This window comes from Scomber japonicus, chromosome 2, assembly GCF_027409825.1.
Source record: "Scomber japonicus isolate fScoJap1 chromosome 2, fScoJap1.pri, whole genome shotgun sequence".
In the NCBI taxonomy this organism is placed as follows: Eukaryota; Metazoa; Chordata; class Actinopteri; order Scombriformes; family Scombridae; genus Scomber; species Scomber japonicus.
Window position 1 is genome coordinate 28247072 of NC_070579.1, and position 27305 is coordinate 28274376.

A 27305-nucleotide genomic window follows, 5' to 3' on the forward strand; every position below is an offset into this window, starting at 1 on the left:
TACCAAAGGCAAAAATATATAAACTTGGCTGCACTTACTTTTACCATTTTCTCTTCTTCTTATACTCTTTTATGTAATGGTTATAATAAATTACAATAATTACTTCCCAAGGAATCAAAATAAATTTGTCAGGACCCACCTACCCTACCCTGAAATGCCCTTAATACTACTACTACTACCACTACTAGGGTTGCAAAATTCCGGGAATTTTCAAACTTGGAAACTTTCCATGGGAATTAACAGGAATTAATGGGAATTTACGGGAATAAACCGGGAATTTACTAAACAGAAGGTATGTTCTTATTAGGGAACTTAAATATAGTTGTGTAAAATAATATTTTAGCATAATCCTGACTAAAACAACCAGATATCATGCAGTATAGTTGAATATCTATGCTATCACATGCTCACATAGCACACTGTTTACTGCAGGGCTACTAAGACCACGCCCCCTACATGCACTGTGCATACTGAGACCACGCCCCCTACATGAACTGTACATTCCTCCATCACATGCACAGATGATTTCTACAATTCTGGACCACAAGTTTGAGCCCAGAGTGCATTTGGAATATTTCCAAAATTCCCCAGTTTAACTTCCCATGGAAATTTACCGGAAATTTTCCACCCCCTTGCAACCCTAACCACTACTACTACTACTTTTACTACTAATACTAATAGGCTACTAATACTAATACTACATTGCTTAAAGAATAAGTATGTGGCTTTGGCTTGGGTACATACCTCACCAATATATGACAACAGTGTGAAATGTGAGATGTGTCCCTTATGATAGACTGACTGTCATAGCTTTAATGAGCTTTATAGTATGTTTCAGCTCATTGTTAAGCTGTTCAGCAACAACTTTATCTTTCCGATTCACTCTCACAGCAGCAATTTCCTCTAGTTGATTAACAAGTAAAGGCAACATTTCCTTGAGAAAATTCATTTGTGTAGACCGCCAAACAAACCAGAAGTGTTGAAGTACTGAAACAGCTGAGTTTATTGTTGAAGTGGCAGCCAGAAAGCAGTTGAAACAGAAGCCAAAGTGGATCGCTGAAAGAAGCGCCAGCCCAAGTGCAAGAATTGAAAGGAGAAATATCAGTTGACATGTAAGTGGTGAAAGCAGCTGAACTTGCTTCAAGAGAGACAGAAGCAGCCAAAAAAAAGGCAGTTGACATGCAATGGATGAAAGCAGCTGAAGGGTCAGTGAAAGTGCAAGTGATGAAAACGGTCAGTAAGGCAGCCAAATCTCCTGTGAAGCTGAGGGAGCCAAAGCCAAAGTTTGATGATGTCAATTATCTGAAGCCTGAACACATATGCGCCACAACACAAATATCAGAGAAGCTCTCAAAACCACACAAAACCCAAACTGTGAGCACAGAAGAACATAGTAGTAGTGCTGTATGAAAAAGCTAAACTGTTAAAATAAACTACAAATAAAGTTGAAAGCAGAAAGAGGAGCAAGTCCAAACACCTTAATACTCCATTCATTCCATTCCAGTCCATTCAAATGGTTAGAAATGTGGGAGAAAACTGCAACATTTCAAAAGATAAACTAACATCTTGAAGCCAGAATGAAATCTCCACACAAACATATTTAAGTAGTGTAACAGACAAAAAACCTCCAGAAAAAACAACACAAATAAAGATACATACATATACAAGAATTAGCATGCATTGCCAAAGGTGATCACACTAAATAATAGTATGATTTTTACCACCACCAGTCTTACCCACAAGTCATTATTTTAATGTTTTATACTTTATTATATATGTTTTTTTTCTTATAAAAGAAAGAAGTAGCTCTAGTATTACCACTACTAATGATTAAAATAACATTTATAGTTTTTGTAGTTTCTCCTCCAAGTCACTTCCATACATTTCATGACCTACTGTTTTGTGTCCCAACCCAGGACATTCACCCCAAGTGTGGCCAAGCTCCTGAAATAAGAGTTAACCGAAGTTAACTTTAGTTTATCGTGACTTGTTCCCACTTTGATAGCTTGGAATCCCTTCACAAACTGAACCACGTCTTCCCCCTTAGCTCCATCCCTCACATTAAATATCTTGATTGAATTTGGTTGTGATTTGATGGATAAAAAGGTCTTTCTGATTTTACATGGTTGAATATCTCCTTGAGGATTTTTTTTCTTTGTTGACACACACCTGGTCTTTCCTCCACCTCTTTGCTCAGGTATCCTTCAGCTCTTGTTTAGGTTTTTTAAATCATCAAACAGATCCATGAAAGCTTGTTTTATTTCAGTCCAAAAGTCTTTCCTCATATTTTACAGCTTCATGACCATCTGAGGTCAATTATTTAAAAGTGGCGATGACTATTTTTAGTAATTTCTTAGCTTTTTATCAAATTGAAATAGGGAGATTTTGAGTAATGCTGCTATCACCAGTGTGCATCTGACAGTCAACTATCACTATTACAACTTCCCTGACTTTGAGTGTTTACTTTTTGGTTATGGTCTGAACTACAAAAGTTACACTTATCCACTAATTTATACAGGACTGAGATTACTATATCACATACAGGAATATTTTTGTAATAGATAATACATTTCTCAGTCATCTACTCTCATAAATATGTGTTTATTGCACTAGAGGTGGAGTGATTGCATGGCTAACAGAGTTCTTAACTGTAGTTTCCCATAGGTGTCTGGTTCAAGGGCACAAAGGTAGCTGCAGAGGAGAGAAAAGTCATCTTTTTACATCCCTGCAATGCATAGATTTTTCTACCTAGCCCCTCAAGGAATTAATTTTTTCAAATCTCTTTTTTAAAATCATATTTGCATCTGCTGTTGAATGCTTTAAGTTTACATAACCCCCCCACCCCCAATAAATGTAAATCCTTGAGGAAACTAATTTAACACAGATTTGTTTTGCATTGCATTTTGCTAGATAATCATGTGTTCTCTTAATAACATGCCTTTGGCTGCCAAGGTGAAAAAGTAAGGAAATTATTGTGCTTGTTTATTTGCTTAGGTGACATTACAAAAAGGTAATAGTGATACTTGTTCAGATGTTGGTGCCAAAGCAAACCTCAGGTACGAGACAGTGTTAAGGCTTTACAGCTTGGTTCCACAGGGTCCACCTCGGCCGCCTGATAAGGGCCACTTTAGTCAGTGCTTGTGATTCCACCAGATGTCCCACAGTGTGTTTCTGAAGTGTCCCAAAAGCAGTTCTCTGCTCTGCTCCACTAAACATATGAGTCTCGTCTATTTTAGATGGAAGCCGTGTCTAGTTCTACAGAGCAGATTGAGTCAAGCAGGAAGTCAGACACAGGAATGACACAGAGCATCCAGTAAAGACTCCCAATCATATATTACATCATTACATCAACTTCATAAGTGGCAGCTTTAAGCCAAAAGTCAACCTGTCAGAGGATATTTGTCTCCATGGATAATGAGAGATTCACAAAATCACAAGATTTTCTGACACCACAGTTGCCATGACTGTCCCAGTTCCTGGCTTCCTCTCCAGGTAGAAGGATGGCTCCCTTTTCTCTGGCGCTGTCGGAGCAAAATGCTCCACTTTTGAAATACTCCTGGTGGGGTATGATGCTGTGCAGAGGATGGAACAAAACTATGTCGCAGCCAGAACACGATGAAGCTGTACCTGGTGGAGTCAAGGCGTTAGACACACTACTACACACTGTGTATTGCACTGATCATCCTACACTGCAATGGGGATAAGGACTTTTGTGCATTGATAAATATCATTGTGGTATTGAATGGCCTTGGGAATGGAGGGAGTTAAAGATATCTGAAAAACTGTCACACTCTAATATCATGTTTGCTTAGTAGCTGCTGGCAAAAACTAACCAGCTCCCTCAGTTCTTGACTTGATTTGTAATACCTACTTACAGCTGTATTCAGCTTTAGTTGTGTATTACCAGCTTTAAATTATGTTACACATACATACTAAAATGGTAGCATTAGCAGTTCAGCAGCAATTAACAGCAACACAGTCTCTCAATTGTTAATATTAATTTTAAAACTACTGTTTCTCTTTACCATCTCTTACTTTGTTTTCTGTCTTTTTGTCTCTTTATTTTTGCTTGCCCAAATGATTTCCCTCCTTCATGCTTCCTCACTCCCTGATTTCCTCCCTTTTTTCAATTACTTTCTTCTCCTCCCTCCATTTCTCCATCCCTCCATCTCTTGGTATTATTGGAGGGAGAAGTATAGTGACCATATGCTCCTTGAGTGCCTGCATTTCCCCTATTGGTTTTACAGTAGGACTGGTTGCTTGCTCTGTGTGTCCATCCCCCGTTTTTTATTGGGATGCCTTTATAACAAAATCAAACTGAACTGATGCCCCATAAACTCAATTGGAGTGTGTGCTTTCCCTAGAGAAATGATATCTGCACAGACAGGGAAAAGAAAAATGGAGGGGAAAGAGGGGGTGAGGAGAGGTCAAGCAGAGTGACTAAACAATTAGTCTCAGCATACTGCTCCTATTCTGCGACTGAAAAAATGTATACCAACTACATAATGCTGACCAGTGTGCCCATGTGTCAAATGACTGGAGCAGCTGTAGTTTGGCTTCTCATACTATACAATCTATTGTTAAATATTCTTGCATATGTTTGAACAGACAAAGTGTGGCTGGAGAAGGTGAACAAGTAATGCTCCTTCCTCCCTCCACTATCTTGCTCAGGCTATACAAACAACAAGTGAAAAGTGAATTGGACTTTTCAAATTCGGAGTGGAAACAATTGTAGAAATAAGTAGATTTTCAAAAAGCTGCAATTTTCTGTTACATCAGTTCTATCTTAAATACCTTAATATAGTTTATGGTCTTAATTCGGTTGTGTTATATTTTTTGTTTTCTGTGAGAAGTGAATCTATAGCCCCCCAGACAATAATGCACATTGTTTTATCATTTTACTGCAACTTGAAAATGAGTCTTACATTTCCTCATAACTTGCATTTACGTCAACTGAAAAAGTTAACTTGATGAAATTCACAGATACCCTGAACCAGTGGTCATTCCCAACTTTGGACAAGGGGGAATTTTCAAGCCACACCTGCCCCCATCGCCCCAACAAAATGCTAACAAAATACCACTGAGCTGTAAACCTCAGTCTCATGGTGGAGTCAGAGGTCATCTCAGTAAACTGGTCTTCGTCAGCAGATATAAAATCAGTAGGTGCTTCAGATAAATATAAATAAATAGGCAGCAGGAGAATCACATGGTAAAAGCTGCAGCAGTGAACAGTAAAGCACAACTGGCTTCTTACAGAGTTACATACAGAATTGCCCAATGCAAAAAAACTACACATGATAACTGAACAGGCACCAATGAAGAGGGTTGTGCCAGATGCTCAGTGGACACACTGTGTCATTCATATAGGGTAGCACTAGCGTCAATGCAGCTCAGCCCCAAACTAAACGAGGTTTGGACAGAGGTTGTGAGCGTGGTAAATTTAATCAAAACCCGACCCCTGACAGCGTGACTGTTCTCCGTACTTTGTGAGGAAATGGGAGCTGATCATACATCTGTGCTTTTTGGAGGAGGAGCGCATGTATGAGGCAGTGATGGAACGGTCTTGTGTTTCTCTGCTTTTAATTTAGGCTACATGTAGGCTATTAATGATTCCTTTGTTTGTGTGTGGGTGTTGTGTCTTGAGTGTTTGATCTTTGTTGTCAATAAAGAAAGGCATTCATAAAGAAAATGTCCTTCCGTTTGTTGCGCCCCACCTGTCATGTCTCCATTCCCCATCAGTGTGGCACACCCCACACTTTGAGAACCGCTGCCCTAAACCAACAAACACAAAAGACTTTTAAACTCTCCCCAGGGAAAGAAAATTTAAACCTGCACTGCAGAACTTTTGTCTCCCCCTTATAGCAGCTAGAGGATACAGTAGTTACCTGGACACAACTGGTTCTATGAGTTCATGTGTAAGCCGGTCCCCGCTGCTACTGTTTTGGGCTTTACAGCGTTGGATAAATAGTTTTGAGCATCACAAACCCCACAAAATGATTTGTTCCATTATTAGAATTATATCTTTTTGGTCAGGTAACATCTGTAAAGTCGTGAAGAGCCACACGATTAAATAATTTTATTCTTCATGTCTAGCAGAGGGCTAAACTGGAATTAGCTGACAGATGTGTCTGGTTGGTATGTTCCATAGGTGTCCCTCACCTTTGGCAAACCAATCATTGCAGGTTGATTTAAAACAGGTGCACCAGTGTGGTAATGTGGCCAGACACCTGATAAAAAAATAAGCATCAGTCAGCATTGTTTGAACTCATTTGACAAAGGCCTGAATGTAATGGTCATTCATGTAAATGTAAAAGCAGTCCAGCTTTTATAATGTCACACCATGTGCCTGAACGGTTAAGAGAGAAGCCAGAAATCTGTAGGGGGGAAAACAAAGACATATTTAAATATTCTATAAGCATCACGGAGAGACGCAACTGCTGGCACTAATGGGGAGAGAAATATAAAATAAAATCACTAGAGGGTGACGGAGGGGAAGACACGTGGACAAAGGTGGAGGGAAAATGCATTTAATTTCAAATAATTGTTATTAGACAGATAAGCTAACAAATCTCCACCCCAGCCCCTTCACTGACAAGTCATGGTATTTCTGGGAATGGCAGATTATGGGCTGACAAATGTGGAGCCGGCAATATGAAAGCATGTTGGTTTGACTCAATAGAGATGAGAGATGAAAACAATAACACTGACAGACAAACTGACTCACATAGACAGCACAGACACACTATGGAAATGTGAGATGGTGTATGTGTTTACAGTTCACAGTAATAACTGTTGTTTCTCTTTCTCTATTCTCAGGATTTCACGTATTGCTTCCAATGGTCTGTGTGTGTGTGTGTGTGTGTGTGTGTGTGTGTGTGTGTGTGTGTGTGTGTGTGTGTGTGTGTGTGTGTGTGCGTGTGCGTGTGTGTGTGTGTGTATGGTCTGTCATAGGCTACTTTTGGGTGAAAAGTGTTAAGGAGGACAATACACATGAACACACAGTTGTGATAATTTGTTAAAAGTCCCACATGTGTGTACATATGTGCATCTGTGTGTGATTAGTACTCAGCCATGCAGACACACGTTCATGTGCATGTCATGTGTGTGCATCCTCCTCCCTGTGTACATGTGTGCGCACTTATTTTAATCAATTCAGGTGCTTCTCTCTGTCATAGGATACACATTTGGACTGGCATTAATAGGTCACGGTAGCTTACTGGTAAAGTAATAAACTAGCAGTCATAATGTTGACGGTTCAAATCCAGTGTCACGCCTGTTTTCTTCACCCATAGAAAATGCCCATCATATTTGTTTGGTTAGATCTTTCCATCATGCTCTATGCAGAGGTGGACAAATACCAGCATTCCTCAAAGTAAGTCAGTTAACTTATAGAGTCAGGTAGCATACTGTTAGATAAGCTGATAAGGTGTCAAACACAGTGTAAAATGATCCTTCTAACCCCACCCTATGTAGATTTGAGCATGCTGCTGTCAGGTCTCTGTCTGCTCCGTTTCCTCCTTTCAGGTCTCTGTCAGTCTCTGTATTGGTTCCTCAACCTCATTATCATTTACTCCTACACAGCTTGTCCAGTTAACTCAATAAGTCATGGGAACCGCAGTATTATTTGCATGACCCTAGTGCTCTAACACATATTTGCATAGATTAATTGATGACAACATCAGGCAGAATGTAATCATCCCATTTTGGAGTCTGATAAAAGTGCTAATGTCTTTAAATCAACAAACTTCTGTATTTCAATTAACAGTTGGTTCTGAACGCGAGGTCATGTTTATTAAATGCAATTACAATAAACTGTCACTTTGACACCAGCTGACCACTCAGGTCAAGTTTGATCCAGTATTTTATCCCATTTTTAATTGGATTGGATCTAGAATTTCCACTGCCCTTACCTGTAGGAATTGGGTTAGTATTTGTGGAGTATTTATTTTATTATATATGGGCATTAATGCTGAAAAGAGTTTAAATTAAAAAAAAAATGATGGGCATTTTCTATGGATGAAGACAAGTTTGACAGTGGATTTTTAGTTGCCAACATTATGATTACTAGTTTACTTGTAAGCTAATGCCAGTGGAAAAGCACCAGTTCCTCTGCTCACTTGTCCATCTTCATCCTTGCTCTTTATCATCTTCATACCCCTCTCTTGAACCCTTCCTTTCTTCTGCTTAATTTTCCTTCCCCATTCATTGATTTGATCTCTTCCCATTCCTACAAATAAATGAATAAACCTCTGAGTAATGTTGATCTTTTCTTCCCTCTGAAGTTCTTCTGACCTCTTGGTATCCCTTTGTGTGTACATGTTTGTGTCTGTGTGTATTCTTTTTACTACACAAAGTCCACAAGTCATCATAAGTACACTGTGATTACCCGAATTTACTTGCAATCCGTTTTGTTCGTTCTTGCTTACAAAGGCCTGTGTGTGTGTGTGTGTGTGTGTGTGTGTGTGTGTCTGTATGTATGTGTGTGTGTGTGAGGCAGATGAGTTTTTGTGCCTTGTTATACGAAGCCAATTTCCAGTAATCCCCCTTTCAATGGGAGAATTGGAGGAAACTGTATTGGAGTCTGATGGCCAAAGCTGAGACCCATTCACTTACAATAGACCTCTGTTTACACCGCTCAGAGCAAGGGATTGTGGATTGAGCAAATGCTGTTAGCTTTTCATGTGGAAGGTTCGCAGATCAAACCCCTGACTGGCTGGGGAAATGTATACTGGCCCTATCCAGTGACTACAAGGCACTTAAAGGTAGCCTGTAGGGGTTTTCAACACTAATGGTACTGTAGAGCACTGTTAAAATAAGCTTTGCTCTGTAGCACATAGAGACTTCTAAGCATTGCATGTCACAGTTAATTGTTGCAAACATCTTAAAGGCTGGGGGTGGCAGTGTGAACCTCCCTTTGTTGCAACCTCATCACTGGACATAACCAGGCCGGGAGTTCCAGTCCTCTGAAATGAGGCCAACGCGGAAGTAACTTAGAGCTGCATTCTATCAAAAGGCCACCAGGGGGCGACCGTTTTGTGTTCAAAAGGACTTCCATCTCTGTACAAGTCAATGGAGAATTCACCAACTTCTCACTTGATTTCTAACCTCAGTAAACGTTTTCATAATGTGTTTATGGTCTCAATCCCTAGTTTAAAGCCTTCAATGCAGTATGATGTTCATTTGTGAAATTTTGGCCTCCCTGATTTTATATTTGATGATAAAGCAGGGTATGTGTTAGGGTGTGGCTACGTCGCGATTGACAGGTTGATTGACCAAAGTCCTCGAGATCCAGCCCTCGTAACCAATCACAACCTGCCCGCTCTGCCCATGGCTCCGCCTCATGCCCATATAAGTAGAATCCGTGTTCTTTTTTTCCCGGCATGCACCTGAAATTTTCAAGATGGCGCTGCCTACTAACTACTGGCTTCCGAGCAGCAGTCCACAAACCAATCAAACATCACTGATGTTACGTCCATTTCTTTTATACAGTCTATGGACGTAACACATGACAGTCACCACCTAGTCATGAAACAAAATCCTCCAGTACATCCTCTTTGTAACTTGCTGCTCCTAGGGATAAACTTTCATTTGTAACATTTGCTCATATACATATTGGCAGAATGAAAATGAATGTGCAGAATTCAGACAGCATAACAGAGAATTAAACTATAACAATGTTTGTTTCTCTGAAAGTGTAGAGAAACAGGCCAAGCACTGAGGCAACTTGAATGTTTAGACGTGATTTGGCCTGTTCAATCACGATGCGTGTCTGCCAAAAGAAGAGATTATATCATCTTGGTATCACTACAAGAACTTTCTTCATTTTCATGGGCTGTTCTTCCTCCCAACAAGTGTTTAGCATATTTTCTTACCCAGATTTGAGGCTCTGATTACTTAGAAGGTTATGAGTTGGTTAAGTGATGTAGGATATATGATGCCAATCTCGAGCATACTCTTTGCACTCTTTAGGTTATTACTATTTGAATTTCCTGATAGAGACTGCAGGTAAACTTAAATCAATTTACCAATTGCTAATTAGCTAATCTGCTGAGTGAAATAAATAACTGACTGACTGGTTATCCATCTGACAGAGTGACTTATCACTTGGTAATACTTGAGCTAGCTGGCTGGCTGGTACAATGACTATATGATTGAATAACTGGCTGGCTGATGAACTAACCGTCTTCAATCATGCCACCCATAACCTCTCAGTGTGTGGTCAGTCCAGTCTTACATTCCTCCATGTCTCATCCTTTCCTTTTCCTCTGCCTTCATCATTTCCTCTCCTCACTCCACTTGTTTCACTTTTCCCTCTCAGTTCCTATTTTTTTTTCTTTTCCTCCCCATCCGAGAGTTATTTTCCTTTTAGTTCTGAACCCTTTTTTTTATCTCCTTCTCTGTGGTTTGTGAATGCTCTGCTCGGGAGAACAGTTTTCTTTTTAACTGATATTGTTTATTTAGCCTCTTATTCTTTATTTAGTCTCTTATTCTTTATTTAGTCTCAATATCCGCTTCTCAACACACAATAGTGACTTTGCATCACAAGAAATGAGGAAACGAGTGGGAGTTGCTAAGAAGATTATAGGAAAATAGAAGAGTAAAGAAAGACAGGAGAAAAGAGAATTGAAGATTAAGTAGAAAAATGGACATAAAGATAGACGGGAATGAGATGAAAAGGGGAATTGGAAGGGAAATGTAGTGCTACCAATGAGACTGCCACCCACCCTTTGACCTATAATGTATGTGTGTGTGAGGGAGAGAGTGGTTATGACATTCATAGAGTGAGTAACAGAAAATAAGACGGATAAAGCAGGATATCTGCAGACAATTTGTGGGTGTTACTCACACACACACACACACAAAGGCACACACACATAAACACAAGTACACACACATGCGCATATGCACACTCTAGATGTGATTCATTTCAGTGCCCTCTGTGCTCAGTGGGGTAGAAAATAAATGTTTTTAATGGTCTTAGGCTGTTTGGAGTGCTTATGTGTTGAATAGGTTTGTGTGTGTGCGTCAGGTAAAGCAGGGAGTGATAACACTGATGTGGAGGAGTCACTTGAAGGTCTAACATAAGGTATTTAAATAGCTCTGTGCACGAATTGCTCCTTGGAAGTCTGTGAACTACTTTGTCATTTACAGCCATTGTTATGCCTTAATAAAGACAATAATGATAACAGGAAATTCTTAAATAGTGGCCATATTTGCCTCATCTGAAGAGTAAATCAGGCCTTCGGATAGTAAGAAGTTTTCATATTCTCTGATCTGCTACTATATACTGTGTTAATTTGCTGTTGATGCTATCACACCCACAAATCAATTCCAACTGGTTCAAGTTTGCATACCAACAGCGATAGCTTAATTCTCTTAAGTCTCTCTGAGGACAGCACAAGTGGATCCTCATTAATTTGGAAACAAAAGGGGCTTTTTTTTTGACAAAGTGTAAACATGGAAAATATTTTAGTTTTAACAAGTATTTTTAATGTTGATGGTGATAATACTTGAGCCTAGTCAGGAAATGATTCCATCTTACTCCTCAATGGCACCATTAGTCCACTTATAAAATAGGGTAGCAAAATGTTAGACCTAATTAAAAATAATAATAAAATAACACTCTTCAGTTTCAGTAGACAGAATATATTGTATCTTACCCAATACATCAGAGGCAATGCAATATTAAATCCCAAACTTCCACATGTGATAGTGAGTCCTAGTGGCTGGTTTTGTATTCCTCTCTATAGAGGGGAAAAAGACAACCAGTTGTATGACATGTGTTTCTGCTGGATTTCTTGTTCACTTCAGACAACACAAACTCCTGCACTAATGGGCCATGTATAATGAGGGAGGAGATTCACTACGAAAAACAGCACAAATGGGGTACAACACACCAACACAAACATATGGGGTATGCACTTCCAGAGAAGGTACAAATTCCTTTCTATACACATTTCCTTTTTTTTTTTTTTTTGTATTTCATTTATCCAAGTTTTGGCCCGTGTGCATTCAGCCCCAAAAGGAAAGCTGTCATTCCTGGATGCCAATCACGCTGGCAATAATGATGCACTGCCTTACTCATGGTCTGCACATGTGCACAAACACACACGGCCGACAGTGCTGAATCCATAGTGAAGCATTACTTGTGAGGGAAGTATGAGATGCTTAAAGTGCTGAAAAACAAAGAAGAGCAGGGCAGCTGGCCAAAGTATAATTCGTATTATATAATGCATGAAAAGAAGTTATGTGTCTGAGGTATAAAATAGGTGGTGACACTTTTAAAAACCATAGTAGAGTTGTTGATATCAATGAAGAGGTTATGTCTCTTGTCTTTGAGGTTTACTCCTGGAAGCTTACTGGAGAAGATTTAGTCTCTTAGCTCTCTCTGCCTTGTGTGTGTGTGTGTGTGTGTGTGTGTGTGTGTGTGTGTGTGTGTCTGTGTCTGTGTCTGTGTCTGTGTCTGTGTGTGTGTGTGTGTGTGATTTACAGAGTGAGAGAGAGAGTTTGTGCCTGATTAGCGGCAGGAATGAGGAGCAGTACTAAATTATTTAGCTACCATCTACTTGATCTAATACTAGTGAACTGCTGGGAAAATAGAGGGACGAGGAGGGAACGAGAGTGGCCAAAGATGTCATCATCATGCATCACCACTTGAAACTGGTGTAAATGGATTTGCATTGTGAAGAACGGGCATGTTTTTAAAAGACTACAACCACAAACCTGCAAGTTGAGTTATCTTTCTGAGCTGCTTACAATAGGGCTCTTATATTAGGATCATTTGTATTACCACTAATATTAAACTATGAGAAATATTATTTTATCAAGCAAGAACATTAAATGCAATGATAAGTAATAATAGTAATAAAAAAGTCCTCTATTACCTGTTTGATGTTTTAGGGAAATGGCTGGAGAAAGAGCAGAGACATCCATATTTGTAAAACTTGAAAAGATGCTGAGATATGGACAAACATCATAGAAGAAAAATGCTTGACTAACTTTCAGCACAGATTCCACACAGTCTAATTCACAGGGAAATGCTTCATGGTGTAAAATGAAAAATGCTACCTGAACAGATTTTTTATTAGCAGTGGTTGAAAAAAACAGGCTTCACCATTAGATTGGATATTTCTTCATTCATCAGTTTTCAGAACTCAAAAAAAAAAAAAGAAATATGCTGGTAGGATCTAAGCAGTGTTATTGTAAACACACACACACACACAGAGCCTTGTGTGCTGGTGCTGACTCTGTTGTGACCTTTTAGCTAAGCCGCATCAGATTTAATCAACAGCAGACTCCTACAACTCACACTCAAACACAACAAGGGACAAAATACCCAAGAACTATGGCTTTTCTGTGACACCCAGACTGTCAAGTTAGTCCTCCTTTCCTGTAAATTATCATCATGCTTGTTGTATTCTGTATTCTTTGTCTGCATTCCATCAATCAGCACAAGCCGAGAGTTCAAATTTAGATTTCATAGCACCTTGCTGTGTATCAGCCTTGGACTTTCAAAGCAGTCGGTATATGTACTGAGGCTTCTGGCAGGTCAAGAGATTGTTGGAATGCCATGAAGATTTTTGAGATGCCTGTTTTTAAGGCAAGTAAAGCCAAGGATTTTTGATACATTCTATGCGGAAGAACAGAAGAGAGTAGAAATGGAAAATGTTATGAAAATATACCAGAATCTCTTCGCAACTACTTCTTTGACATTTATTTTTGTGCTTTACTGTTCAGACACTTGTTCCATAAAATTGAGTGTTTGTAAAGCTTGAAAACATTTTCTATTTCTCTACCCCTCTCCTTGTCTGTGTGTCCAGAACCTGCTGTCAGAGAAGGTTGACCAGATGATGGAGTGGTCTTCTCGGCGTTCAGTCGTCCGGATGAACGGGGACAAGTTCCGTCGCTTCGTCAAGGCTCCACCAAGGAACTACTCTGTCATCGTCATGTTCACAGCTCTGCAGCCTCAAAGGCAATGTTCTGTCTGTAGGTACGTATACAGACACAGAGAAACACTCAAGACCTGTGCACCGACAGTACTCCACGATTTGGCATACATCTTGTAGTAACAGCCATTCATCCGTCCTCTCTATTTCCTGAGATGAGTGATGGCCTTCTGCAAGTTTACTCAGTTCGCTGAAAATTCACCTACAGTGGAAAAGTCTGTGAGCTCCCAAGTCTCACACGCATGAGATATATATATATACACAAATAGACACACACAAGCACTCAGAACTCATATTTCATGTACCCTCCTTTCACATAATATGGAGTTGCAAACCTTGAAAACACAGAAAACAGGATTATATAAGAAGAACCTGTGGGTCACGTTGACATTTGGATGAAAGGGACTCCAGTCAGCTATACTACCAGAGGGGAATGAATAAGTTCCACAGAACAAGGCCATCAAGACCTTCTTACCCACTTCTGTATGTTTAATGCATTGAGCAGTAGCAAACTGCTGGATTTTTATTTTTTACAAAAACAGATGTACATCATGTTTGTAGCAGAATCTTGTGCAACACAGCACCTAAAAATGTTAATAAAATATTAACAGTTTCATTTGTAATTAAAAAAAAAGAAAGTAACTTATTATTTGTTTCTTTTTCTGTTATGCTTACAAAAACTTGATCACACAACAGTGTTAATATCAGACTTATCAAAGTCAGAATGCTATAAAGGGGAACTTTGCATGTCACAAACACATTATATATACACACATATAGTATAAAAATAAAATAAATAGATAAGTAAATAAATTTAAAGAAAGAAAGAGAGAAGAAAAATAAAATAAATAAATAAATAAAACAGGGGGTACTATGCCCTCCTAGTCCCTTTCTTATCATGTCTGCTGAGGATGGAACCCATCTCTTCTCTTGTATTGAGTCCATTTTTGCAATCGCTGATCCAGCACCCCTGGTTTCATTCTTAGATAGTGAGTTAGTCCTTCCATGGAGTATATCTTCTCTACAATGTCCAGCTACTATCCTGGGCTTGGAAGGTCAACTTTCAACCAGCTCTTTGTGATACTCTTTTTGCTTGCCAGTATCTGTCATCAGACCCAGGTACATAGTCTGGGGGTCCCTGGGAACCTTATACTTGAGAATCTCTTCAAGGATCAGAGTAACCCCATCCCAGAATGTTTGTAATTTTGTACATGACCAAAACACATGGGAGTAATTGGCATTCATCTGCCCACATTGTTGCTGTGTGCCTAATTGTTTATTTGTATTATGGGGTGTGATATTGAAAACAGATCAAGTTCTTCCCTCCGTCTTTTAGAGCTGGTGGAAGTTTGTTGCATTCTGCAAATAGAATGTCAATCACTTTCTGACAGTTCAGTGTTCAGTTCTAGCTCCCATTTCAATTTCACAGCTAAAAAATGTCTTCCATTTCGTTTTTGTAAGACTTTATACAGTTTAGAGACAGTCTTTGGAGGTGTTTGTTTATATGCACTCCAACACTTCAATCACTCCAGAATTTTCTGCTGAAATTCCCCTTTTAAATTTCTGTACCATAGAAAGTTGAAAATATCTGAACAAGTCCCCATTTTCCAAATAAAAATTTCCTTTGAGTTTTTCAAATGCTTTAAAACTTTTGCCCTCTAAGAGTGTACACATCGCTGTCATCCCCCTTACTCTCCACCTTGCAAAGATGTCATCAATCACTCCAAGTCTAAACTTGGGTGTTTGGGAAAGCCAAACCAAAAGTTTACCTTCTCCTTCCAATTTAAATTTTCTTAGACATTTGAAATGTTTTAGTTTTAATATTTTGATTAATTTCTACTGAATCAAATCAAATGTGTGCCCCTTGATGAGCCCAGTATTTCAGCACCATAGACAGCTCTCCACACAACTGGTAATAGAACTCTGGAGCTGTCTATGGTCCTGAAATCTATTTAGAATGCAGTCAATTGTCAAATGATGCTCATATGATATGGTTTTTCCAGGATCCTTATGTCTCTATTGCAAGATTACTACTTTGCTCTGTTTCTAATTTAACTGTATCTACATGTTGAAGCAAATAAGAAATAAGTGAGACACCACTGAAAAGCACGCACGATTAACGCTAGTTAGCAATGAGTAAAAACTAAATGATAGTTATAGTGTAGTGATGGTTTGAATGTAGGCTTTGTCCTGTAACATGATTGTAATACTGACTAACCTCTGGGGCTTACAATGGTAAATTAAGACAGAACCTACTGTTTGGTAGCAGTAGTTCCTACATTTCTTTAGACCACGGCACCGCACCCCCTTAAAGGGATTTTTGTCATGGCAACCTGAGTCACCCAGTTTTAACAATTTCATAATACATGAAATAATATTAGGCTACATTATATGAATATGAATTTAATACTCATTTTCAATCACTCAGAATAAAAACAACAGGGTGCTGTGCAGATTTACAGATAAATAATAATAATTTACTTAAGTGAACAGTGTATATTATTAAATATGTTAATATGTTAAATGTTTTTCATTATCCTCCATGAAAATTCATGTATTTAAAAACCTGCAGACATTTTAATGGGACATGTGAGCTGCTGGTGTGGATAGAGACCAACCTGCAGCTTGTCTCTTGTCTTGTTTTCATAACACAAATATGAATTTGGGAATGCGTAACATTGCAGTGAACACATAGACAATAATAGATCGCAGCTCTGATGCTCGCTTTTTTTTTTTACTGCTGAGCTCCTCCAAAACTCCAGAGCCAGATTTTGATATTGATATGTTTATATTTATTGCAAATTTATTCTATTTTAATTTGTTCAAAAACATAAAAATGTGTTTAATGTAAGTTTTTAAAAATGCACAACAGATGAACAAAGATATCAATCTTGTGGCACCCCTGGCCTGTCTTCACAGCACCCACTTTGGGAACCACTGGCATACAGCACCTACACAGATGGGTTTGACTTTTTTTTGTAATGCTTTTCTCAGGTCCTGTGAATTTGATTTTGCCTTTTTTGCTTTTTTGTATTCATATTTAAGCGACTTCTTCTTGAAGCACTTTTTAACTGTGAATGGACTGATTTGCAGCTGAAGCCTGGGATAATTGAAAATTGTGGCATTCCGCAACAAGTCAGGCTCTCTTTCTGCAAAGTATTATTTGGTAAACCCAGATTTGAGTTGGTCAGACGTATATGAAGAAAAATGTGGAAGTCAGAATTGTTCATTGTTTAGATATGAACATGTTAAGTTGCTTTACTGAAATTCAAACATTGGAATATATGATATACAGTTTGCTCTACAGTCCAGGCTATTAAAACCTGACTCTTGATGTTCTAGTTCAGAGTAATCTATGATCGCCTCATGGTGTGAACCTGGCTAGCACCTTTTTATGTTTAGTGTGAACTAAGCTAATGACCCTTGTCCTGGTGTCCTAGAGGAAGTCCAGCTAGGTGATGAAATCAGCATTGACCTTCTCCACCCTGACCTGGCCTGTTACTGTAATCAGCCATTCCTCTACTTCATCAGTCACTTGATTAGATAACTTATTCATCACTCATGTCAGCACCTCTTCGCATCCTCTCTCTCACTCTCTCTATCTCTGTACATGTCTTTCTTTTTTTTCTCCTCATGAAAAATTCAATGCAGACAGGTACAACACGCACACACTATTTTCAGTCATAACACAGCACACACTCAAACACAATCTATTTCTGTGTCTCCTTCGTTGCTTTGCTCTCAAATTCAAATTCGCCTTATTGGTATGACCATAATTAGATGCGGTATTGCCACAGCAGGTGGTACATGTTTATAATTTTACTCACACACACACACACAAACACAAAACCTCTCATCATTTTATGTGGACTGACCCTTGACACGTGTGACCTGATGTAGACCTTAGACAAAAGAGTAAGAGTTGAAGATAGATGTCAGATGGTGACCTGCGCATCTGCATTAAGAACACGATCAGGCAGTGAGAAAGACGGCTAATCACTGGGATCCTCATTACCACATCACTCTTAAGTTTGTCCCAGTTCTATTGCTCTCTCACTGGAAATATGACAAACCTAAGTATTGTCAAAGTTTTACAACAAACTTTTATTTTTCTTATTCACCTTACCAGTGAATTTGTATTGAGTTTTTTTTTATCTAAAAAAAAGCAGTTTGGGTCTGAATTAATCATTTGTTTTTTATCGATTCAAATTTTAGGCATGAGGTATCCAAAAATGTAACAAATAAAATCCAAAATCTGAAAACTTTATTTTCAAAACATTACACAAATATCACATTGTCATGACATAGTAGTCTGCAAAAGTCAAATAAACAAAATAGTGTCTGTTGCCATATAATAGCACCAAAATCATTATCAAATAAGACAGAACAAATTACATACTAATGTCACCAAAATAGCACCAAAATCCATCCATCCATCTATCCATCTGCCACTTATCCGGGGTCAGGTTGTGGGGGCAGCAGCCTAAGCAGAGAAGCTCAAACTTCCCTCTCCCCAGCCACTTCATCCAGCTCTTCCCGGGGGATCCGGAGGCATTCCCAGGCCAGGCGAGAGACATAGTCTCTCCAGCGTGTCCTGGGTCTTCCCCGGGGTCTCCTACCGGTGGGCACCAAAATGATCTACTCAATAGGTGCATGAGATATGTGGAAGAAGAAAATGGTGGCCTGTGAATTTTTTTTTTTTTTTTGAAAACAAGGTTTGTTTGGCATCATTGATCTTCACTGACCTGAGTGAATGCAGTATCGATCATAGTTTATCATTATTTAGCAATAGCAAAAATACATTTGTTGCCTTATTGATTAAAATGAAAATTGTGCAGTGAGTATTGATCCTGTTGCATTGAAAGTCACATTGCTGCAATTATTGAGACTATGGACATGGGTCTTTGTCTGCCCAAGATAGTTGCACAGACAGTAAGAAAATGGTGAATGTTGGATTATTGAATTTTTCACTGTGAAGTTTCTGTTTATTATTTTCTATGATTTGTAGCATTATCAGTGAAAAAAATAGGTTGCGTCGTCTGGATAGTGAGTTTACTATGTCCTTTCAGATCTTAGCATGTCACACAGGACATGTATCTATCAATATCCTTGCTATAAGAACAGCTAAAGTCAGATTTCACTGATTTAATGGCATCTTTTTGTATTAAATGTGCATAAATAAATGAAGTTTCATTATTATTCATTTAATTATGTGGTCTAAATTGATATTCACAGTCACAGATGATCACCACTCTAATCCCTGACACTCTGCTGGCCTGAGTTTCAACTTCATGTCTGCTGACTTTTTTAAACAGCAGACATTTCAAAGGGACTGTCCTAACATTAACTGCAAAAATAACAATGCAACATCACTGCACATAATGCGCCTTGACAGATCATTTCCCAATTAAAGCCAACACAAGAGGCAGTGAATAGAAAACAATGTCAAAGTGAAGTTAAGCAGAAAGAGGGAGCCACATAGCTTAAGTCAGAGAAAAAAAAATGCAGAGATGATAGAAAAGAGACTGCTTCTTGTCATTTCACTGTTTATCTTGTCATGCAGGAGGACAAGGTGATATTCTGGTCTCACCATGACTCGTTTAAATATGTTGATTAGACTAAAAAGGCAATGGAAATGAAGTGACAAATGAGAGAATATCTTACCTTCAAATGTCATGAAAATCATAATATGATATCAACAGAGACACTGCTGAGGATCCAGTGTTGAGTTTACTTATTTCACTCCCTTCATTTGAATCCTTTTCTCCTGCCTATTTTTCTGACTGTGTCTTTTTTCTTTTTTTTTTTTTTTGAGTCTACCACATTCTCTTTCTCCTTGTCTCAGTGCTTACATCCTCTCTTTACCATACCGTTGTCTATACCTTTTGTTCATGAGGTCATTAGTTGGTTGATTGCCAGGTGTTATTTTCCTCCTTTTCCAGACTCCTATTTGTCTCTGTATGAATAAATGCATTCATTTCATCCTTTGTGCAGTGACCATACCCATAGCTTTTCAGAATCAAAAATAGCTTTCTGTAGTAAATAAATGGAAAAACTAAAAAAACAAACAAAATGAAAATAAGTATTAGTAAAAAAAACACTTTCAGAAGGAAAGGAAAATAATTTGAACATTTCAACAAGACATCCTGTGTACATAACATTTCTTATTTTGTCTAACACAAAGTTGGTTCTTTTTTGTTAGCAATATTCATCACATGCCTTTAGTTTTACCAAACGTGATACAAACACAATTCAGAATTTGTGGATAAGGAATAAAAAAATGATTGAACTGTTTTTTTTTTTTAATTAAAACATTAGTGCATCCCTATCCTTTTGTATAAAGTCCTCTGGTATAAACCTGATTAACTTGCCCCAGAAAATAGTATTTTGAGAAGAGTCATAATTATTTTCACAGTACATGTAACTGTGTAACTAAGACTCAAAGATTTGCTTTGAGGCTCAGAGCGTTTCACAGTCCTTTTTGCCTGCTTGTAATATGTGTGAAAAAATTCTGTTTGACTTTTTTCTTGATTGTTGTTTCTCATTCTTTCTCTTTCTCATTGTCATATTATAGGCAGGCCAATGAGGAGTACCAGGTCCTGGCAAACTCATGGCGTTACTCATCTGCATTTTCAAACAAGCTCTTCTTCACAGTAGTGGACTATGATGAGGGAGCTGATGTTTTCCAACAGGTAACCACTTATCTATTGTATTATCAATCCAAAAAACCTGCCTCAAGTTGCAACTATGGTGCTGGTTTTACTCCATTGTTTTACATGTACACGTATTGCTTTGGCAAACGCATGTCCAAACTAATGAACTGTTATCCAAGCCACAGTAGATCAAGAAGGAGCCATTGAGCTAAAGTGCTACAACACTCAGTTTCAAATGCCCCCTGACACAAATGCCACAAGGTTACAGGTACATTCTGCAAGACATAACTCAACAGGAAATGAGATTTTTTTAATATTTTTATTTTAGAGAAAGAACATGCTAGGTGAGGAGGTAGTCTCAGAGGATGTACGTCTTTAGATTTTTTTATTTTTGAAAACGGAGATGGATTCGGCCTACTGAATCAATTTGGGTAGCTTTATCCACCACTGAAGGGATGAAATACATTCACAGGGGAGAATGAAATCCACATAATACACCCCTGGTTAAAACTACATAAGCCATAAGTTTAAATCCAATTACTGTTTGATTTACTAAAGGTAAACATGCATTTTTTGTATTTTATAACTGCTTTATTTACACGACATGAGAAAGGTTTATATCTCAATGCTAGAAGATCAAGAAAAATAAATCAGATGCCAATAAATCAGATGCCAAAGATATTTAAATAAATGTAATTAAAAGTCTTCTGCCTCAGAACTTACAAATGACACAGTACACACAGAAGGACATAAAGGCTCACAATCTGCTACCATTCAAAGACACACAAGGACATACACACAAAAGGCAGACCTACAGTACATAACATTACACACAACACATGTTATACATGGACATCAGTGTTGACATATGTCGAAGGACAATCTCAGACATCAGTCATGCAAACAAAACAACAGCTGCATTCATACATATACGCATACGGTACATGGTACAAAGAAACCTGCTTTCCTTTCCTTTTCATTTAACAAGTGAGAGGAAAAGCCACAAATATGTATTTCAGTTTAAAAGAACTATTGAAAACGTTTCAATAACGTTTGAAAGAAGGGGTCAGAATTGGTTACTCCCTCCTCATATATTAAGTAGTTTGAAGATTTCATTTTCATAGTCACCATATTTCTTTTTAGATTGTTCAAATAGCTCCATCTTAGAGACAGCGCTATGGCATACAAATTCAGAGGTAAGACACAAGTTCAAGGCAGTGTGGTCAAAGGTGAAGGCACATCTGGGCAAGTGAAAAATCTTTAGTGAACGGTTTATGTTCCTTTATGTTCCTCCTGTATGCTGCTGTGATATCAGAAATAGAAGTAGAACATAGAAGTTATCATGATGAGTTAAGAACGTTTAAACTGAGACAGCACCTGCACCCCACCGTCGTCTAGGAGCACCTTTACATGAACGCAGAGACAGATATAAAATATGGACGTCAGTTCTCTGTTGTCCTTTTTTTAATTCTGTCCTTCATACTCTTAGAACTTTAAATAGATGTGCCCACTTAGAAGTAGTCTGTTTTTTTCTTCTTGTTCCTTTATGTTGTTTTTTAGACTGATAGATACAGTGCAGGTGACATTTAAAAAAATGCTCCTACTTACTTCTGAAGTCTACTTTTGCTGATGATGATTTTGCTTGCTGTCTTTCATTTGTTGCAAGCTATTGTCCTTTATTGCTATGATTGTTACATCCGTCTCTTGCTCAGTTTTTGTTCTTTTCCCAAAGGCTATTTGCTTTTCATGCTACTGTGTACATCTTGGCTATTGACGTTTAAATGAGAATTACTAACATGCACATCCTTTTGAATTTTTTTTTCTTAGGATATACATGTATGTTTTTGTATTTGTACTCATGGGTTTATACTCATACATTTATAAATGCATACATATATGTTCTTACATTTGTATAAATATGTATGCATGCACACATGTATCTACAGTAATATATTATTCACCTTTACCCCATGACAACAGGATGCTATTCATATAATGAAGAACTATATACAACTCTCCTCTGCATTTATTTCTATTTTTCTCCAGGTGTCTTGGAAATAACCGGAGAGAGTAAACCAGTTGACTTTATTGTTGTGGATAATTGTAGGGAGTCTTGGGATTTAGACTTAAATAGGTTTGAAACATGGAGGGAGGGAGGGAGGGGGGGTGCAAGAGAGAGATGAAAGATGTTTTACCCATTGTCTTTATTTAGCCGTGCGTGTGCGTGTGTGTGTGTGTTTGAAAGGAAAGTCAGAAAACACGGTAAGTGCATTTTAACAGCAGAATATATTTAATTTATGCAAAAAAAGTCCTCTCTATCTAATTATTAGATAGAACTATTAGATATGTGATAGAACACACCCACTCCCTGTCTGGTAATTAGATCAGTACATGCACACATACACACAGAGAAGCACGTGATCGCTGTACAAAGATATGATATGAAATACATTACACTGATGTGGTTTCTGATATCCAATGATCTGTGTGTTTTTTCCTTTTGTCCCGATCCTGTGACAGGTTCTTGTATATTGAATATCAGCCAAAATACAAAATACGTATATTTAAGTTAATCAAATTGGGGTAGAATACTTTTAACAGTAGAATAGTTCTCCATAATGAAATATTAACTTTTCTTTAATGGTTTCTGATAATATTTATAGGGTGGCATTGTGTATTTCACTGTATAATACGTGATGAGTTTCAGTACATGTTGTGAGGTTGTGTCTTTGGATTTGTAAAAGCTCTTCTTCATTAACAGCATGAACAGAATATTGAAGTTCAAATGCAGATTTCAGCCAGCAGTGTTACTTTAAATGTACTTTTCATATGTGAAACATGACTGATAGAGAGACAAGTTGAATGTGTGCACATTTGGTCTCTGTTGCTGTCAGTAACGATAATTTCATAGAAACTGACAGTTCAAGCAATTCTTGATATTTCTGGGTTTTTTTTACTTGAAGGACATTTTAGCTATTCACTATTCACTGTGTGTGTGTGTGTGTGTGTGTGTGTGTGTGTGTGTGTGTGTGTGTGTGTGTGTGTGTGTGTGTGTGTGTGTGTGTGTGTGTGTGTGTGTGTGTGTGTGTGTGTGTGTGTGTGTGTGTCTTAAAGATGATGTGCTAAAATCTCAAAGAGAAGTACAGTTGCCAGTTTTCAGCACACAAATGTTGTTCTGGAGTACAAAAGTGTTCCTGTTATTTTGCCTTCCTCATGTAAGTTAATGAGCTTGACAAAATATAAGCAACACTTTTCAATATTATACACTGCAGTCCACCACCACCCACTATGGCCTCAGTAATAAACATGAAGTAGAATTATCCCCATTCTGTAAATGTCAACACAAACTAAAAATGTATGAGCTTGGTAAAAGTCAAATTTATGGTAGAACTGTTGTACTGGATTGCATTAGATTGCACAGGTGTTCCTGGTGAAGCACTTGTTGAGTTTAAATTCTCATGAACATATGAATTAAAACAAAAAGAAAATAAGGCTCGGAGTTGAAATGTGTATCTTTTGAAGAATGTGTTACTTTGTATGTTTATCTAGTTGGACATTAAATGAACATCCCTTACATTAACACTCTCTCTTTCTTTCCAGCTTAATATGAACAGCGCTCCAACCTTCATGCATTTCCCGGCTAAAGGAAAGCCAAAGAGGGCCGATACGTTTGATCTGCAAAGGATTGGTTTTGCTTCTGAGCAGCTGGCTAAGTGGATTGCAGACCGCACAGATGTCCAGGTACTGCATACTTATGTATTCACAAAAACAAGTGCACATTTGCAAGAAGAGTAAAAACCTTTTTGGTACATAATTCCCCATTATACACAGATGGATACACAGATTCGATTTGGTAAGTTTGAACCCAGCAATCATACCATAGTGTGAACACAATCATACGGACACCCTTTAGTGAGAGTGATCTTGGTCTACTCACAAATTAATTCAGGAGCTGTGTGTTTGTTTTAATGGGAGGCGTTAGGGAAGATAAGATAAATCAACAGTTGTTAGCAGCTATTTGGAGAATGAATCAAGGTCTTTCCCATGGACTAAAACAAAGTACTTTGTCTTCCTGATAGTGGGGCGGATCTGATGACATCTGACATGATCTTATCTAATCTTATCTGATTGTATCTGATCGTATCCTCTTCAAGATCTCATTCCTGTGTTTACATTCTTGGTACTGCCCCAGACACATGTAACTAATAAGCACAGTTAACATTCTCAATTGACATCTAGTGATACATCACTTGACTTTTTTTCTTGAAGGGGTAGGACGGGGGGACTAATCTAAGGGAAAATTCAAAAGGTTTACCTGCTCATCCACTTTTCAGACCACAGCAAATATATTATAGTCTTTTAGTCATTTCAGGGGCAGGTGCAATACTGACCATGTCATAGCCTTTACAAGCTCCAAGTAGCATTTGCATGCTCGTGGATGTCAGATGCCCCTGCTTGGAGGCACTTAAGTTGTTGGCACCTGAGAGATCAAACCTTCGACTGTCGGACAATAATTTCTTCTTCCTTGAGCAACCTGTCAGCCAAATAGCAGCAGACATAGTCTAAGCATCCTGCTGACATCCTGTTGATGGATCTGGATTCAAAAGACTTCCTTTCAGAGAAGGCGAGGGGGAGCACTTACACTAAGTGCTAGCTTTCAGGCACTTCAGTGTGACTTTATGAATAAAGAACAGAACAGAAAAGGAAAAAGAAAGGACAGATATGTTATTAAAAATACAGAGATTTGTGTGATAGAGGAACTATTTAGATGTTTAGATTTAATGACGATAAGGATAGTGGATAGTGGATAGTGCAAGGGTTTGAACGAAAGAAAGACAGGCAGGCAGAATTTTCTGCTGTTCTTTTCTGTTCTGCTACATAATGCCTAGCTTTACAAAAGTAATAGTCTGCTTGACTTAAGGTGTTCTGAGCCACCACATTTGTTCTGGACATTACATTACATGCACTGTCATACCCATATTGGAGCTCTCTGTAGTATTAAATATTTTATTCAATTACATTTGGAACATGAATTTTAGACTGAGCTGTTTTTGATATTATTATTTTTTTAAAGCAGCATCATAAAAGCTAACATTGTGTATTGAGGGTGAGCAACCCTTAAGACAAAACACCAAATTCATGTCATGTCACATATTTGATCAAAGGCCAAGCTACAGACTCATATGTTGCAGAATTTGTGACTAAATCTTTTCCATTGTTTTCTGTCTGAATCATGTTTAAATACCATAGCACTTCAGAGCAACACATAGCACACACCTTTTGAAAGGGGTGACATCATCAGTGTAGGTGGCACAGACATGCTCTGTCTTTCAGTAAATTTTACCTTTGCATTTGTTAATGGCAAACATAGCATGTTGTCAGTCTAGCTTAATGGACTCAAATACACACACACATACAACGTCACAGCCACACACAGTGAAAGAGAGAGGGAGGGAGGGAGGGAGAGAGAGAGAGAGAAACACACAAATGAGAAAGTTTTTCGTGGACTATGTATGGATTAAATTGAATGAAAAAGCGAGTCATCGGTACAGTTTGAGGTGTTTTTAATTACCATTATTATGCATTTAAATAAAGGCCTGCAAATCATACTTTTTTTATAACATTTTTAATTAAATTATCTTTTTCTTAAGCAACATAGCAAAGACTAACAGGATTCAATTTCAGGATTAAGACATAATCAAGCAAACCTTTTTTCATAATTGTACTTGTTTTAAACCCCTACAACAGGATGTCACATTTCATTAAGCTGTCTTTTTTAGCTGTTTTTTTTTTTTTTTACAGAAGAGTATAGAAACAAATGGATGGATTTTTTCAGTGACATCTGCATTTAAAACCTAAAGATAAAATGGTGCTGAATTTGCTCTTCAGCTCACAGCCAGCACATTTTGACATAAAGGAAAAGAGCTGGAATGCTGCATTGCTGTGAATAGCTTTAGAAACCCAAACCCAAAGGTTTCAATGAACAAAATCTGCAGGTTTAACGTCTTTCTGACTTTTTCCAGTGAGGGAAATACTTCAAAATATATTTCTGTGCCAACAAGTGAATTGATGTCTGTTTCTTTGTTGAAGTTTTAAACATAAAATGCTCCATTCTCACCACCCACACACTCTGTTTTGCTTCTTAGTTAATCTCTTACTATGTTGCCAAACAGATCTAAACTCAGAGGTTCGCTTACTACTTCTAACCATTGGTTGCATATACTATTCCAAAAGGAGCAAAAATGAACTTCTAAAAACTAAACTAAACTAAATATTGAAAATACAATTATAGTTGTTCTTTTGAGATTCTCAGTCATGGGAAGAGCTAAGTGAAGGGCAGTAGAACTTCTCATCCAAAAGTTTGGAGAGATGGAGAAAGTCAACGATAACTGGCTTCAAAAATCAGTTTGTCACTGACTTTACCTTTATGGATAATAATTTTTTAAAAATGGCAACACAAGTGTAAAATTAGTCATAATCATATCTTTTCATATTTAAACTTGTTTTTCGCTTTCTTACCCCCTGTTTTTAATTCATGCCCATTATATATTAACAGTCATACCATTTCTGAGTTGGTGTTTTCTCTCTGTTTATTCCTGACACTAAGAGCTGGTTATTCTATGACATTTCCCTGTGTAGCTCTTCAAAAACTCAAGTATGCAGTACATTCACAATGCTATTGCTCTATGCAGTAGTACACAATTAA

At 37.9% G+C, this 27305-nt stretch overlaps 1 protein-coding gene across 1 annotated transcript in view; it reads left to right on the forward strand.

Moving 5' to 3' along the window:
* The window catches only part of tusc3 (tumor suppressor candidate 3), an 82489-nt gene that overhangs the window by 19021 nt on the left and 36163 nt on the right, over positions 1 to 27305 (forward strand). The window contains exons 2-4 of the mRNA XM_053338970.1: positions 13821 to 13990; positions 20521 to 20638; positions 24200 to 24340. Coding sequence (XP_053194945.1) covers positions 13821 to 13990; positions 20521 to 20638; positions 24200 to 24340 — 429 coding nt within the window. The remainder of the gene's footprint in view (positions 1 to 13820; positions 13991 to 20520; positions 20639 to 24199; positions 24341 to 27305) is intronic.